At 36.8% G+C, this 16,763-nt stretch overlaps 1 protein-coding gene across 4 annotated transcripts; it reads right to left on the bottom strand.

Annotated features, from left to right (window-relative positions):
* Positions 1 to 1,165: 1,165 nt before the first annotated feature.
* Rmi1 (RecQ mediated genome instability 1) lies at positions 1,166 to 16,734 on the bottom strand. Of its 4 annotated transcripts, none has more exons than XM_048331443.1 (3): positions 16,515 to 16,734; positions 5,376 to 5,472; positions 1,166 to 4,100 (listed from the first exon to the last, which is right to left on the bottom strand). In XM_048331443.1, exon 3 carries the CDS (start codon positions 4,063 to 4,065, stop codon positions 2,212 to 2,214), a length of 1,854 nt encoding a protein of 617 aa, XP_048187400.1. In that variant the 5' UTR covers positions 4,066 to 4,100; positions 5,376 to 5,472; positions 16,515 to 16,734; the 3' UTR covers positions 1,166 to 2,211. The 4 variants fall into 4 exon arrangements, with proteins under 4 accessions (XP_048187400.1, XP_048187408.1, XP_048187413.1 ...); XM_048331451.1 differs by having other exon boundaries at positions 16,617 to 16,731; XM_048331456.1 differs by lacking the exon at positions 5,376 to 5,472.
* Positions 16,735 to 16,763: the final 29 nt, after the last annotated feature.

Here is a 16,763-nt window from a genome sequence, read left to right as displayed (position 1 = left end):
GCCACTGGCACATCTGGCCAGAACCTCCACCAAGCCTTTCTTTTCTTTTCTTTTCTTTTCTCTTTTTATGTATGTATGTATGTATGTATGTATGTATGTATGTATGTATGTATGTATGTCATGGGGCTTGAACTCTGGGCCTAGGTGCTGTCCCTGAGCTCTTCAGCTCAAGGCTAGTGCTCTGCCACCTGAGCCACAGTGCCACTTCTGGCTGTTTTCTATATATGTGGTGCTGGGGAATCAAACCCAGGGCTTCATGTATACAAGTCAAGCACTCTTGCCACTAGGCCATATTCCCAGCCCTTGGGCTCTAACTTGTAATTAAGGAGGATGAAAAGAGATTAGTAATGAAGGTTTATGAGAAAACAAGAAATTTATTTTAAAGATGATTCTGCAACATTATGAAAAGTAGTTCAAATTAAGTAGAGCAAATTAAGATAAAGACCAATTAGTAAACTATGGAAATAATCCAGATCAGAGATTAGAAACAGAACCAGAGCACTGAGAACTAATGTAGAAGATGGACTGGTACTTTTCTTCAGTGATTATGAAAGGAGAAAATAAGATCTAATTCTAGTTGTTAAGCACAACCCACAAAGACAGAATAAGAGACTGAAAAAAAGATGTTATGCCATCAATTTTCAATCTCTTATACTAAAAGATATACAAGGATATAGACCAGATTACTATTAGAGCACATATGAGCTAAGTATCATCCTTCAAACAGCACTGGAAAATATTTTTTAAGTATTTTCTCTGTGTGTGTGTGTGTGTGTGTGTATTTTGGTGTCGGTCCTGTAGCTTGAACTTAGGGTCTGAGTGCTGTCCTGGGTTTTTTCTGCTCAAGGCTAGTGTTCTAGAGATGAGAGTTCCATGGACTTTCCTGTCTAGCCTGGCTTCAAACAACCATCCTTGGACTTCAACATCCTGAGTAGCTAGGATTACACTGATGCCTGGCTCTTGTGTATATATATATACATATATATATATACACACATATACACGTATACATATATATGTATATATATACACAACATATGTATATTGTGTATATGTATATATATTTATCTTCCAGATAATTCCCATTATATTCTTTTCACTAAAAAACAAAACCACAACATCCTCATTTTTAAGCATTTATTTAATATTTTTAAATTCAAGACAATTCAAAATTTTAGCATTAAAAAAGCAATTTTATCTCTTTAATATAAAGTTTATTATAACAAAGCAGAAGAGTAAACAGCCTCCCTTTCAAACAATTAGCACAACAAAATAAAACTTTACATGTATTGCTAATTCAAAAATGGGATAATTATACCCAAAAACATGTATAAACTACTTATTTTAATTTAAAAAAATTAAGCGTTTAATACTGAAGCTTTTAACATGACATTTAAAATACACTGTTCCTTCTTCCCTCTCCTGACTCCAACACCAGCGTTTGAACTCAGGGAGCATGGTCCATCACTTGAGCCATATCTCTGGTAGGGCATTTTGCTGATGATTTTTGGAGTTGGAATCTTAAGGAATTTTCTGCCTAGGCTGTCTTCAAACTCTGATCATCTATATCCTAGACTTCTGAGAAGCTGGTATTAAAAGTATAAGCCACTGACAGACTTAAAATATAATTTTTTAAATCATTCAGTATGTAGTAGTATATATCTATACAGTAGTATCAAGTTAACAAGATTTACCTTAAGTATGTCAAATATTAATAATTAACAAAACCCAGCAAAACCATTTGCATCTTAAAGCCTGATATCCTGATAATTTTAACTTTTTTTTTCTACTAACTATAAGCAAATTTTTGGGTACTCAACGCATTAGAAATAAAATTACCTATTCATAAATATCAGCTTTTAATAAATGACTCAAGAACAATACTTTAGCACTCATCTTCTAGGACATGACAAGTGGAAAACAAATTTCTCAACAACAGAGGTACTAGTAAAAATTGAATTTAAAAAAATCACCAAGGACTTCAGGAGTACTCAGTAGTATAGCCCTTTACCTAATGATTCTAGATTCAACAAAGTTAAAAAAAATTAAGTGTACACATACGGTTAAACATTTCTAATTAAATTGAAACAAAGTATGAAACTTCATTGGTTTTGCTATTCACAAAAAGAACGTTTCAAAAATAAAACTGTGGCCAAATTTAATTATAAATATTTTTTCCTGTTATGATTTGTTCTCTAATACTTTGGCAAATTATTTATTCAACCTCTTCTTCAGGTTTTCCTGGTGTTCCATACTAACATCCTCTAATGCAAGTACCATGGCTTTACACAAAGATGGATTAAATGAAATAGTCATTAGACAGCACAAATCTATTAGATTTCTCTGACATTTCTGCAAACCTTCAAGGAACGTTTGGTATTTAAGAGGATCTTTTTTTAACTTTCTCATTTCTTGTACTGAAAATCCTATTAAACTAGTCAGTATTTCACCCACAAAGTCTACATCTAGATAGGCAGTACCATCAGAAACCTTTGCAGTGATACTCCAAAGGCCACCAGAACTCGAGAGATTTCCAGTTAGAGTCACAATAAATGCTTTCACTTTTACTGTTGTAACTTCCTTTGGTTTGCTGGCCATTAGGGCAGACAAGTAGATAAAGGGTGGAGAATGTAAATCCATAGCAGTAGAAAGCTCAGTGATATTCTCTACTGATTTTGAAGAACAAGCTTGTAAATGGTGACGATTTTCACTAGAAATTTGTGAACTCGTTTTTGGTACACAGTTAATGTCTCTATTTAATATTTTATTGCTTAAGAAATGTTCATCTGAACTGCTGATGATTTGTTTTATTTTGCTATTTGTCTCTACTTCTGTATCTTTATTTATAAAACCATGGGCTAAAGATACATTACCATTATCTAAAAAAGAACTACTGTTTTGGTGTCTAGCAGATGGAGTCATTTGTTCAGATAATTTGTTTTCATTCCAATTATTGTCTCCTTGTTTGTGAGCCAAAGAAAAGTCACCTGGAGTATTAGGTTTATGTGAAAACCCCTCTATATGCTTGGCTATGTTTTTACTCAAAGTCAGTGGCTGTAATTCTTTGGTTTCCATCTGTTCTTTCTGGACAGTTTCTTCTAAAAGTAAGGCCTCCTCCAGGGAGAAGTCATCTAAATTCCCATCGGTGAAATACATAGATTGGTTTGGTTGTTTCTCCTTTGGTTTTGGAGAAGTAACAGGTCCTGGCTCAAAACTTGACTGTCTCATAGGAGTAGTATTTGAGGAACTGCCTGTGTTCAAACACCTTTCCAAGGAGGTGTCATTGTTTTCTCCAAGTTCATCATTTTCATCAAGACTTGCCAAAAGTTCTTCATCAGAAGGTCCTAAAGCAGAATCTAGAACATCTGTAACTCTGGGGATATTTTGGGTGGAATCACTTGGTATTACTGAGGCAACAGGATCAAGTTCCCCAATTAACCTTGCCAGTACTTTTTCTTGGGCATATTCCTCTAAAAGTGCATCTACTTCACCTCCTAAAACCTTTACATTTTCTGGCTTTAATAAGAGTACACCAAGACGGAAAGAAATGTTTCCATGAATCAAAATTTTTGTACCTGGAGAAAGATCACTATGAAGAGCTGGAACAGACTGATACTCCATTGCCTGCATTTGTACAATTCCATCAGTGATCTGTAGCATCAACATTCGTGAAGACTTTGCTTCCCAAGGCTTTAGGGTAACTTGCGTTTCGGCTGTAACCAAATCATTTATTGTATTTTTTCCTCTCAACTTCTGTATCTGAGAATATGCAGGTTGACTTACATCAACCAAAGAATTAATCTGTAGAGCATAAAACCCATTCAATTCTCCTTTTTGAATCTCTAAAATGCCATCAGGTAAGAGAGGATATTCCAAATCTCTCAGATCAGTAAGCAGCCATTGCTCAAATACTTGTTTATTAATTTGTGCCTGGGTCAAATTAACATTATCATTTTCTTCTTGGATCCAGTTAATACAAGCTTCCAGCCACATTTGAGGTACTTTAACATGCCATGTAGCTAACAGCCAGGTTTCAACTCTTGATGCAATAGCAGTTACACTCATTTCTTTTCAATGAAAAAAATATATATATCTAATACCTGAAAACAAAACAAAAATATGGCAATTCAGTACATTTAAATACAGGCTTGTATACTTTTGTGGCATAAATACCACAGTCTTTTTCTTTCTCCATCTTAAAAATCTTTGACATTCAGCTAGTTGCTGGTGCCTCATGACTACAATCCTAGCTACTCAAGAAGCTGAGATCAAAGGACTGTGCTTCAAAGCCAGCCCAGCAAGAAAGTCCATGACACTCTTATTTCCAATTAACCACCAGAAAGCTGCAAGTGGAGTTGTGGCTCAAGTGGCTAGCCTTAAGCAAAAAAGCTAAGGGACAGCCCCCAGGCCCTGACTTCAATCCCCAGGACAGAGAAAAAGAAAAGAAAAAAAAAGTTCAACTACGACATTCTACCTGAATAAAATTCAAATGTTTAAAAGTATCAAATAACACAACAGCAACAACAACAACAACAAGAGACAGATCAGGTTTGAAAGATGGCCGTCAAACTATAAGCCATATGACCTAATGTAAGTTCTTAACGTCACTAATCCAAGTTTTTCATTATTTAAACTATGATACTACCTTAAGAGGATTGTTGTAAAAACTATCTGAATATTTATTAAACATAATGTCAGACATATAAAAGATACTCAGTAAATAGAAGTTCTTATATAAAACTAATAGTCGGGCCTAGTAATTTAAAATTTGTTAAGAAATAATGTTCACTAAAGTTCTTTTCATATCTATAATTAACTCTACCTTTGCTAAGTTACCATTGTGTTTAACCATTTGGCACTTAAACAGGTGGAGTAAGGATAACATTTTAACAAATAACAGTACCCTGAATCAATATGAAACAACCACACTTGTCAGTTGCCAAAATATGCTTTGTATGTGTGCTGGTTCTGGGGCTTGAACTCAGGACCTGGGTACTGAGCAACTTTTTGCTCATTGCTAGTGCTCTACTATTTGAGCACAGCTCTACTTCCAGCTTTTCTTCTCTTCTTCTTCTTTTTTTTTTTTTTTTTTGGTGGTGGTTAATTGAAGATGACTATCTCACTGATTTTCCTACCTAGGTTGGCTTCAAACTTTGATCTTCAGATCTCAACCTCCTGAGTAGCTAGGATTACAGGCATGAGCCACTAGATTCAGTGTAAGCCAAGAGTAGTCCTGCCAGATAAATAGCCTTACTTCTTATTTTTCTCAGTGTGATGCAGTAGCAAAAAACTAATCAATCATGTATTCACAGAAGTTTAATTTGTTCCTCCCACTGATGAAGGTATTTAAGAGGTAGAATTATAAGAAAAATTACCACTTGGCACCAGAGCTCAGAACTTGATGACAGGATTTAGAACTTGTTGTTCAGTGAAGTACTCAAAATATCTACTGCTCAGAAATGGCCCTGAGACCTAAGACAAGAAGTAATAGGGTTATGAGGTAAAGCTGTACAAACAATCACTAGTCTGTGCTCATGAGTGCAAGAGTTTGATGCTACAGCCCTGGAAAATTCTGTTATCAGTTAGGGTAAAGTGAAGTTAACAGAATAAAAATATATGGTTTAGAGTGATATAAGCAAAAATAGGTAACTGAAAAGTTACTCTTTCAGAGCCTATTCCATTATTTCTATACTTCACAGAGCTATTACAAAAATTTAAGATATAAAAAAGCAACAAAAATTCAAGATATAAAGTATTTGGATATGTTTAGAGTATAACCCTGGTGTAACACTGACTCACTTACAAACTCTGTGACCTCAAACAAATTAATCAACCTCAAAGTAACCAACCTACTTATCTGTGAAATAAAAATACTACCTTTTTCCTCTTAGGTTATTCTAAAGAACAAACTAATTTGAAAAAAGTAGCACTACTACATAGTAAAAACTCAGCAAGCTAAATTATTAAAGTACTTGCCACAATGGCTGACAAAAAACACTAAAAAACTATGGTCCTTGTTGGCTTATGCTTGTAATCCTAGCTACTTACAACACCAAGACATAAAGATTATGGTTTGAAGTCTGCATTAAGTCCACAAGCCTCTTTGTTTGGTTTTTTTTTTGCCAGTCCTGGGCCTTGGACTCAGGGCCTGAGCACTGTCCCTGGCTTCTTTTTGCTCAAGGCTAGCACTCTGCCACTTGAGTCACAGTGCCACTTCTGGCCATTTTCTGTATATGTGGTGCTGGGGAATCGAACCCAGGGCTTCAAGTATACGAGGCAAGCGCTCTTGCCACTAGGCCATATCCCCAGCCCCCGACAAGCCTCTTATCTCCAATCAGCCAGCAAAAAGTCTGAAGTGGAGGTGTGGCTCAAGAGTTAGAGCACCAGCCTTGAAGGAAAAAGCCAAGCAAGAGCATAAAGTCCTAAGTTTAAGCCCCAATAACTAGAATGAAAAAACACTGTTCAAAAAGAAATGTACTCAATACCTGACTTATATAACTTGTAACCCCTTTCTTTATACATCACTTTTACAATAAAAATTTTCAAATGCAAGAAGTTAAAACAAACTAAAGGCTGGGAATGTGGCTTAGTGGTAGAGTGCTTGCCTAACATGCATGAAGATCTGGGTTCATTCCTCAGCCCCTCATAAACAGAAAAAGCAGGAAGCCGTACTGTTGCTCAGGAGGTAGAGTGTTAGCCTTGAGCAAAAAGAAGCCAGGGACAGTGCTCAGGCCCCAAGTCCAAGCCCCAGGACCAGAAAAACAAAAAAGGAAGGGCAAAGCATTATAGGGAACACAACTACAAAATTTAAGGGCAGCCAGGCACCAATGGCTCATGCCTATAAATCTGAGCTATTCAGGAGGCTGAGATCTAACGATCATGGTTAAAAGCCGGCCTAGGTAGGAAAGTCCATGAAGATTTTACATTCAATTAATCAGTAAAAAGCTTGAAGTGAAGCTGTGGCTCAAGTGGTATAGTACCAGCTTTGAGTGAAAAATCTAAGGGAAAGTGCCCAGGCCTTGAGTTCAAGCCCCAGTACTGATATAAAAAAAAAATAAAATAAAAAAGTGTGTGTGTGTGTGTGTGTGTGTATGCGCCTGTGTGCATGAGCACAGAGGCAGAGAGCCTCAAGAAGATTATTTTTTAAGGAGCTAAAATTGCATAAGACCATTCCTTTTAGGATTTCACACAATTCTTTTTCTTAGTTTACATCTGTGCTACACTGGAATACAAATATCCCTCAATACCTAAAGAAGATTTAAATACTTAGAAAAGCTAACAGTAAAATACAATATTAAGAGGGAAAAAAACCCCACAGGTAACACAAGAAAACCAAAAGTTGTACGGAAAGACAAAGTACAATGATTTGTATACTACATGACTTGTTTACATCAATACAGTTACAACACCTTCCAAGACAAAAACTTTAACTTAACTGTATAATGAAATGGAAAAATGTGTGAGAATGGGAATGAATGTAGGGTAGTGAGAAGATAGATGGTAAAAAAAACTCAATTTTCATCTCCACAGCAAAAATCAACAAATGCCCAACACTAAAGAATCATATGTAGTTTTGACATATACTCTAAATGACAAAAACGTTACAGCTATAAAGTAAGGTGGAAAACTGATAAAGCAGATGAAAAAAAGAGCTAAATCTTCATCTCTATGATAAAAGCCATTAAAAAAATACCCAAAACTAAAGAATCATATGCAGGGAATCTCTGCTTGCTCTCAGAGCAATGAAAGTAACAACAACAAAAATCAGCTATGAATGTTAAAAAAGAAAGTAAAAGAAAAGAAACACAAGGGATTACTATGTTTTCGCCCCTTTTTGAGACAGGATTTCATTAAAAAGATCAGATTGATCTCAAACTCAATCCTTCTGTATCTGCTTCCTGAGTGCTTGATTATAGGTATCTACCACTACACTTGGGCTTCAGGATGGTCATTTTTCAAACAATTCCTTAAAGTTTCGTACATATATATTCATTTCTTCAATCTTCTTTGTTCCACTGATTTCTATTCACAGATGTTTAACTTTGGGAGAAAATGTACTTAATGTTATCATCTATTTGTCTTCATTATTGTCTTCATTATTGCTACCAGTGCTATCAAAGATGAACAAAACACTTAAAGGAATGAAAGACTAATATGTTCTCTCCTAGATCAGAAACAAAGCAAAGATATCCACTGTCAATACTTCAACATAGTTATAGAGGCCCTTGTTAATGCTTAACTCAAGAAAAAGACATAAAGACTGACAAATCAATGTAACAGAATTAAGAACCCTGAAACAAGCACTTATTATCTAAAATAATATCAAGACTCCACCAAAGGAAAAAGGTGGTCTCTTCAACAAATAGTGCTGGGAAAATTGGATATTTGAGTGAAAAGAATAAAGACGAATCTTATCTATACTACACAGATAATTTCACAACTTCTGCTCTGTTGAACAGTTATTGGAGGGCTGAGAAAAGTGGCTCAAGTGGTAGAGTGCTTGCCTACTGAGCATGACATTCTGAGTAAAATTTTAGTATATAAAAAAAACTATAAAGACAACACAGATATACCCCACACACAGCAAGACACAGACTAGAAGCACTTACCACAGATTTATAACATGACTATATAAAACAAATTTCAAAATGAACAAGATTTGAATAGATACTTCAGAAAATATGTAGTGAATAAACACATGATGCTCAAAATTATTATCAGTGAATAAAACTTAAAATCACATTGTAATGACTGTATCAGAAGCAATACCACATATATCAGAATAGTTAAAATAAAAAGTAACTAACAAAGATTATAATTCAAAGCCAGCCTCAGCAGAAAATCCCTGAGACTTTATCTTCAACTAACCAGGAAATACAGAGCTGGAGGCATGGCTCAAGTGGCAGTGAGCTGTTCATGAGTAAACACACTGGGCAAGAGATTGAGGTAGTGAGTTCAAGCCAAGGAACTAGCAATAAAAAATAAATAACAATACCAACTACTAGAATTCTTGTCACTTTTGGTAAGAAAGCAAAATGGCATGGTCACTTTAGAAAACAGTTTGTATATTCTGAGAAAGTTAAAACATGTCTTGCCATATAACCCAGCAATAGAAGTATTAGATATTGGGTTGGGAATGTGGCTTAGTGGTAGAGTGCTTAGTCTAGCATGCATGAAGCCATGGGTTTGATTCCTCAGTACTACATAATAGCAAAGGTCAGAAGTGTCACTGTGGCGCAGTAGCCTTGAGCAAAAGAAGCTCAGGGACTGTGCTCAAGCTGAGTTCAAGCCACAGGACTGGCAAGTACTTAAGCAAGTAAACTACTTTCCATATTCATTAAAAATCTGAATGTGAACCAGGAACGCAGAGGCAGGAGAACTGATAAAAGCCCAGGCTACATAACAAGTTCCAGGCCAGCCTGGACTGTATAGTAAAACACTGTAACAAAAAACTGAGCAGGTGGCTAGGTCCTGGTGGCTCACACCTGGATTCCTAGCTACTCAGGAAGCTGACATTCTGAGGATCACAATTTGTCTGGCCAGGCAAATCCAAAAGAGTCTTATCTCCCAATTAACAAGCAAAAAGCTGGAAATGAGAGGCATGGCTCAAGTAGTAGAGCACCTGCTTTGAGCAAAAAAGCTAAGCAAGACCTTCAGTTCAAGTCCTGGGAGCCAGACACATGCATACATACAACTGAATAGAACAATAACAAAAAACTTGAATGTGAATATTTATAGCAGCTTTATTCATAAGCAACAAAAATTGGAACAACTCATAATATAGCCTTCAACTGATAAGTAGATAAAGTGTGATATATCCACACAGTAGACTACTAGACACTAATAAAAAGAAAAAAAAATAGGGCTGGGATGTAGCTCAGTGGCAAAGCACTTGCCTAGCAAGTGCAATGTCCTGGGTTTGATCCCCAGTGCCAAAAAAGAAAAGATTAAAAAAAAAAAAAAGAAAAAAAGTATTGATGATGTACAGAGTAACATGGATGAATGCCAAACAAGTATGCTAAGTGAATGAAGCTAAGAAATGCACAATTCCATTTATATGCCATTCTGGAAAAGGCAAAACTATACAGACCAAAAGCAGATTGCCAAAGGCAGGGGATGTAAAGAGAAACTGACTAGAGGCACAAGGAAATTTTCTTTTTTCCTAGTCAGTTGTGGGGCTTGAACTCTGGGCCTGGGCTCTGTCCCTGAGCTCTTCAGCTCAAGGATAGCACACTACACTTGAGCCACAGCACCACTTCTGCCCAGGCTGGCTTTGAACTGTGGTCCTCAGATCTCGACTCCTGGTTAGTTAGGATTATAGGCATAAGCCACTGGTGCCTGGCACAAGGAAATTTTAGTGGTACTAGAACTGTAATATCATGATTGTGTTGGTTTCATTGACTACAAGTATGCTTATGAAAACTTACAGATCTCTACACTAAATAGTATGAGTTTTACTGAAGACTCTATGCTAGTATACATTTTTAAAGGTGGTGTGATGATGTGGTAAACTAAAATAAGGACAAAGTACATTTTCAGTACAGTAATGAATTGTTTCAGTCAATTATAGAGCATACACAATTACAATTAAATTACTTGAAGGATATTTTTTGTCCCACAAATCACTGTGAATATAACATGAATCTAAATTACTTCCATGTAACACAAATACTGTTTTCCACCAGAACCTTTTAAATACTAAAGATAATACTGCTGGAATTTGTTTTTGTTTTTGCCTGGGGATTGAACTCATGGCCTGAGCACTGACTCTAGCTTCTTTTTGCTCAAGGCTAGCACTCTACCACTTGAGCCAGAGTGCCACTTCCAGGTTTGTTTGTTTTTCTGTGTATGTGGTGCTGAGAAATCGAACCTGGGGCTTCATGCATGCAAGGCAAGCACTCTACCACTAAGCCACATTCCCAGCCCTACTGCTGGAATTTTTAAGAGGAAGAAACCAGTAAGAAAGATTAATCAGATGTAAATTGAAAGCAGTCAAGACAGGGCAAAAAATGAAATTGTGAACATGGATGAATTTCAAAAATGTTAATTCTATATCCTAGCAGGTATAGATGTGTCAACAGAATTGGAAGATTTGCTTAAAAAATAAATTAAAGCCTCTTACTTGTATAACTTTAAAATATGCTTTTAAATTGCAGTATTGTCTAAACTACAAAACAATCTGTGACAGATATAATAACATCATCTATCTGACAGATGATGAAACATAAAGACTAAGGTCTAAAGATCAGACTAAGCATCCAGACACGAAACTAGAATCTAAATCCTGCTAATTTCTATTCTTATAACTTTCTCTAGACCCTGAAGACTTAAGTAGAAAAGACATATAGCTAGTCTCTTGTTTGTTTATAAACCCCATTTACATTTAAAATCCAAACAAGCAAGAGTATCATAGCCCGGCATTGGTGGCTCATGCTGTAATCCTAGCTACTTCAGAGGCTGATATCTGAGAATCACAGTTCAAATCCAGCCCTGGTAGGAAAGTCAGTGAGACTTTTATGTTCAATTAACCACCAGAAAACCAGAGGTAAAGAAGCTGTAGCTCAAAATGGTAGAGTACTAGTACTGAGTAGAAAAGCTCAGCGACAGTGCCCAGGCCCTGAGTTCAAGCCCCACAACCGACCAAAAAAAAAAAAAAAACCCAAACAAAAAACAGACTATCATACTGTTATTAAAAATAAAACTTATCAGATCTCATGTAAAAGCTAAACATTAAATTATTTCATTACTAGTCAGTGTTAATAACATCACCTACTAGTTTTATCTGTGAATTTCAAAAAGAGCAATATTGCTGTTAAGTACTACTTTTTCTTTCCTCTAAAACACCACAGAATTTTTTTATTTTCAAAATACTACAAACTAGTAATTTAAGGCTATGTATCAGTTTTTTTTTAACATTTATTTTCACTTATTCCAAACAAGATTCATTGTATGTGCTACTGACCACATTAAGTGACAACCCTTTTCAGAAAGACAAATTCTAAGAAATACTGCTTATTCAACTGTAACAACTAAATTATTCTGTTAATGTGTACAGGTCTTAACTATAATTATTTCCAGTACTACTCTCTAGGATTTAAATCTCAATTTCAGCAGCTACTATAATGTTATGTCACAGCCTAACATTACTGTAACAAGGCAAAGAAAAAAATTCCAATGAGGAAAACTCCAAAAGATAATCAAGATATATGGAAAAACAAGCAAATGTGATGAGTGATATTTTACACTGTATAAACACTCAAATACAGTAATTCTCAAGTATTTTACCAAAATGTCAAGAACTTTGGGAAGGGGGGGGAACCCAAGCCTGCTAAACATAAATCTCCATTTCTCAGCAAACTAAAGCAAAAGGTATGATTGTTCTGGGACACAGAGTCACAACTTCATGTCATAACTAGTTGTAATAAAAAGATGATGAATAACAGGATTTTTTTCCTTACGTTACAAAAATAAAGTCCTCATTTTAATTAAATGGACTAGGTATTATATAGGATCTACAAAATGGACTGTAGACTGGGTTTCAATAACTGAAAGTCTTAATGATTTAGTAAATTGTATTGCCTACATCTAGCCTTTCAGAGAATTCTTAAGGTTTCCGTCTCTTCCCCCTCTTGAGAAATTAGCTAACAGTAGTCGTAGGAAGTAAAAGCAGCTCAGGAGAGCTTAGCTAAGGCAGTACAATTTTCCATTAATATACAGACTCTTATCTTCACTAACCCCACTACACAAGAAAATTGTACATTTAATATATTCATAATATATGATACACATCTACTTTCTAGACTTAATGTTAAGAAAACAACCAAAAATAAGGACAAGAGGCTAGGGATTGTAACCTGAGGTAAATAAGTTGTTCTGTCCTACAAATCCCTGGGTTCTTGTCCCAGAAGCAAAAAAGAAAAGAAAAGAGGGAGGAAGCAGCAGCAGCAACAGCAGCAGAAGAGAGAAGCACAGTAATGAACAGTTATGTGTCTCACAGTGTTCACTATTGTGTTATCTGGGGTGACAAAGACCTAAATATTGAGCAAAAGAAAAGAAGAACATTGCACTGTATTCCTGAAGAATCTTTAAATATTTAGGGTCAATAAAAAGATCACATATAAAATTATACACAGTTTAATCCTCAAAATTCACTAGAGAAAAAATTTAATTGATTAACATTTTGTGTCTCATAAGCTGGCTGATCATACTAGTTTACATTCTGACTACCAAGAAATGAACAGCAGTTATAAGCAAAGCAGAAAAATTCTACCACTCATCACTAAGGTTTAGGCATATTTGACTTACAGGTTTTCAGTTAGTTTCATATACTAATTTTGGGGGACTTTAGTTATTTTTTTATTAGATTATTATATTAGTTATACAGAGGGAGAGATTTCTTTATTATATCTCTACACATTTACACTAGATTCCAATTGATCTAAGTCCCTTTATCACAGTCTCTGTTCTCTCAGTCCTCCCAAATAAGCATCCCCAACAGGTTTCCTTATCCCATATTAACCTTTTATTTGTTTTAACTTTTTTGCCAGTCCTGGGCTTGGACTCAGGGCCTGAGCGCTGTCCTTGGCTTTTTTATTTTTTTTCCTCAAGACTAGCACTCTACCTCTTGAGCCACAGTGCCACTTCTGGCTTTTGTTCTGTTTATGTGGTGCTGAGGAATCGAACCCAGGGTTTTGTGCATGCTAAGCAAGCACTCTACCACTAAGCCACATTCCCAGCCCAACCATATATATATATACATATACATATATATATATATTTTTTTTTTTTTGCATAGAAAAAACACCAAGTCAGGCCCTAGTGGCTCACGCCTGTAATCCTAGCTACTCAGGAGGCTGAGATCTGAGGATCACTGTTTGAAGCCAGTGCAAGCTGGAAAGTCCATGAGACTCAAATCTCCAATTAACCACCAGAAAACCAGAAGTGGGACTGTGGCTTAAGTGGTAGAGCCCCAGCTTTGAGCCAAAAAGCTCAGGGACAGAGCCCAGGCCGAGTTCAAGCCCAATGACCGAAGGAAAAAAAAAAAAAGAAAAAACACCCAACAAGTATTTGCACTCGTTCCATATTTCCATTATTTTCATATAAAAATAAATGTTTTATTTTATTTTTAGAGCAGTTTTGAATTTGCAGGAAATTGAGCAGGAAGTAGTATCTATATCCTTCACATCCTTTTCCCATTTTGTTATTAACATCTTGCATTAATGCAATATGCTTGTTGATATATTATTAAATTCATAGTTAAAAAATAAGTGTTTTAATTTATTAAGGTTGACTTCAAGGCAATTCCAGAATTTTAAGAAAGTACACTAAAAATTAAGAGAAAAGTTTATAGAGAGTGACCGAAATCAAGAAGCAATCAGAAGCCAGGCACCAGTAGCTCATACCTACAATCCTACCTACTTAGGAGACTGAGATCTGAGGATTGATCATAGTTCAAAACCAGCCCAGAGAGGAAACTCTGTGAAACTCTTATCTCCAATTAACTACCAAAAAGCTGGGAGAGGAGCTGTGTGGCTCAAGTGGTAGAGCAGTACTTCTTGAGCAAAAGAGCTCAGGGATAGTGCCTAGGCCTGACACACACACACAAGTTATTTCTGAACTACGAATGCAAGAAAAAGTAGAAAGTGAATAGGTTTAGTATGAAAACTAATTGTTAAGTGACTTTGATCATAGTCCTTATCTCTTAATCTTAATTTTTCTTATTCATAAAACAAAGGTAAATATAGTTGACTTAAAGTTCTATAATAAGCCTTAAATTGCCAAGGTAAGATCTGGCACAAGGTAGAGAACTCAAGACATGGTAGTTATAAGTAATGATCAGCTGGCAAAGTATAATCTCAACTACATTAGCCTATCTGAAGTAAATCCCACAGCTAAATTTTACTAGCTCTGTCTAAAAGGATCATTAAACAGTTACACCAGACAGGAGCTACTAAGTGAATTAACTAGTCAAGTCCTTAAATGAGCATAGGTTTTTGGTTGCTGTTTTGCTTTGCTGGGGCTCACACCCTGGGCCTGGGTGCCAGTAACCCACATACTGAGCTCTAAGCACAGGTTTCAATGTTATTGAATAGAAAACTATCAATTTCACATAGAGAATGAAAAGACAGAGTTTCTTGTTAAAGAGAAAAATCTAAAATGTACATAAAAGAGATAAGGAAGAAAGTAAAAGATGAGGATGATTAAACTATCCTCCCAGTATGACATCTAGAGAAGCTAACAACTTTTACTAGCCAGGGTAAGTCCAGACATTTCCTGTACAGAGCTGCTCTCTTTGGAGTCCCACCAATCACTGCTTTATAAAGACAGAAAATGACTTCAACAAAAATACTATTTTTTAAAAGATTATTACAGTACCCCTATATGTATACATTAACCCAGGTTTACAATAATAGATTGAATTAAATGTTGCAAATGTTGACAGGTAGATTAAATCTCTATAATCCAAGTATTCCCAGCCACTACATATAGACATCAATTCTTGGATGGATATTTAATAGAAATCTGAACTTTGCAACTTAAAACCAAAACGTGTTTGTTCTGTTTAACCCTTCAATAAGATTAAATATTCTTTATGGTGGGGAGATTTAATAGTTGTATTAACTTGCAGAAGCTGCGCAATCCTAGACATTATGCCCTACCAGTATTTAATGTGTTCTCCCAAGATAGAAATATTACTAACCAAGTCCTCAATTGCCACTATCGAGTTTCCTTCCTAAACACGAAGGTAAGATGGGTGTTATGCAATCATTACACTATTAAAAAAGATGTCGGTATATATATGTACGTAGCAAATTATTCAAAAAGGAAATTTTTACAAGGGGAATGAAACAGCACAAAACCATCACTACGACACACGTTTACACTAGCGTGTGTTCATAGGTAAGATTTGGGATTGTGGGTGGAAGGCTAAGTACTGTGGAAAGCAGGTACAACCACGGCTGTCAATGTCCAAGGATTGTCACCAACTCGACGTGACCTTGACTAGCTTAAACAAAAGCCGTCAAAGTTTGGCACTGGGGCTTTAGAAACAAGCAACCATGCAAGAACAGAAGCTCAAGTTAAGTACGAGGACTTTCGTTTTTATCACTGCCCAATCCCGACACCAGAGGCGCTTTAAAGAGTAGTGAAGGGAGCTGGGATTAACTGATTTGCACTTCAGATGCAACGGAGTTTTTCTCCGAACGAACACAGCGACACTGGAGTGCTCGTGCCAAGCGGCGCGTGAGGGTTTAAAAAATAACATATTTTGGTTTCAAGTCACCACGTTCAGATTCCTATTGTTTTTTTTTAAGGTTTCGGTAGGGCCGACAGCCCAGTAAAACACACTCTCCGCAGCGGAAACCCGAGTTCTTCAAGGCTGCGGAGGGTGCACCCCGCGTCCTCCGGGATCCCACCCCGGAAGGCAGCCCGCCGCGCCGTGACCGCCGAGCGAGACGGACCGTTACCCATAGCGGGCTTCCCGGGCGAGGGCCGCGCCGGCGGGCTGCACTTACCGCCGCGCACCGCAGGTCCCGCGGGCCGGGGAGGTCAGGGAGGAAGGGACACAAGGAAGGGAATTACGGCCACTGGGGCTTAATTCTGGGCCGACAACCGACCTGGGCGTTCTGCCTTCCCTCGCGCGGCGGTGGACACTGGGCCACGCGACAGTGGGAACCGAAATCGGCAGGGCAAGCCGCTTGAGCGCTTTTTGCCTCTTCCCGCCCGATTTGTCGCGCGCAGGCGCTGCTCCAACCAGCACCAAA

Source organism: Perognathus longimembris, chromosome 1 (genome assembly GCF_023159225.1).
Source record: "Perognathus longimembris pacificus isolate PPM17 chromosome 1, ASM2315922v1, whole genome shotgun sequence".
Taxonomy (NCBI): Eukaryota; Metazoa; Chordata; class Mammalia; order Rodentia; family Heteromyidae; genus Perognathus; species Perognathus longimembris.
Note: the sequence above shows the minus strand (reverse complement) of the source record. Positions and strands in the feature narration are given on the sequence as shown.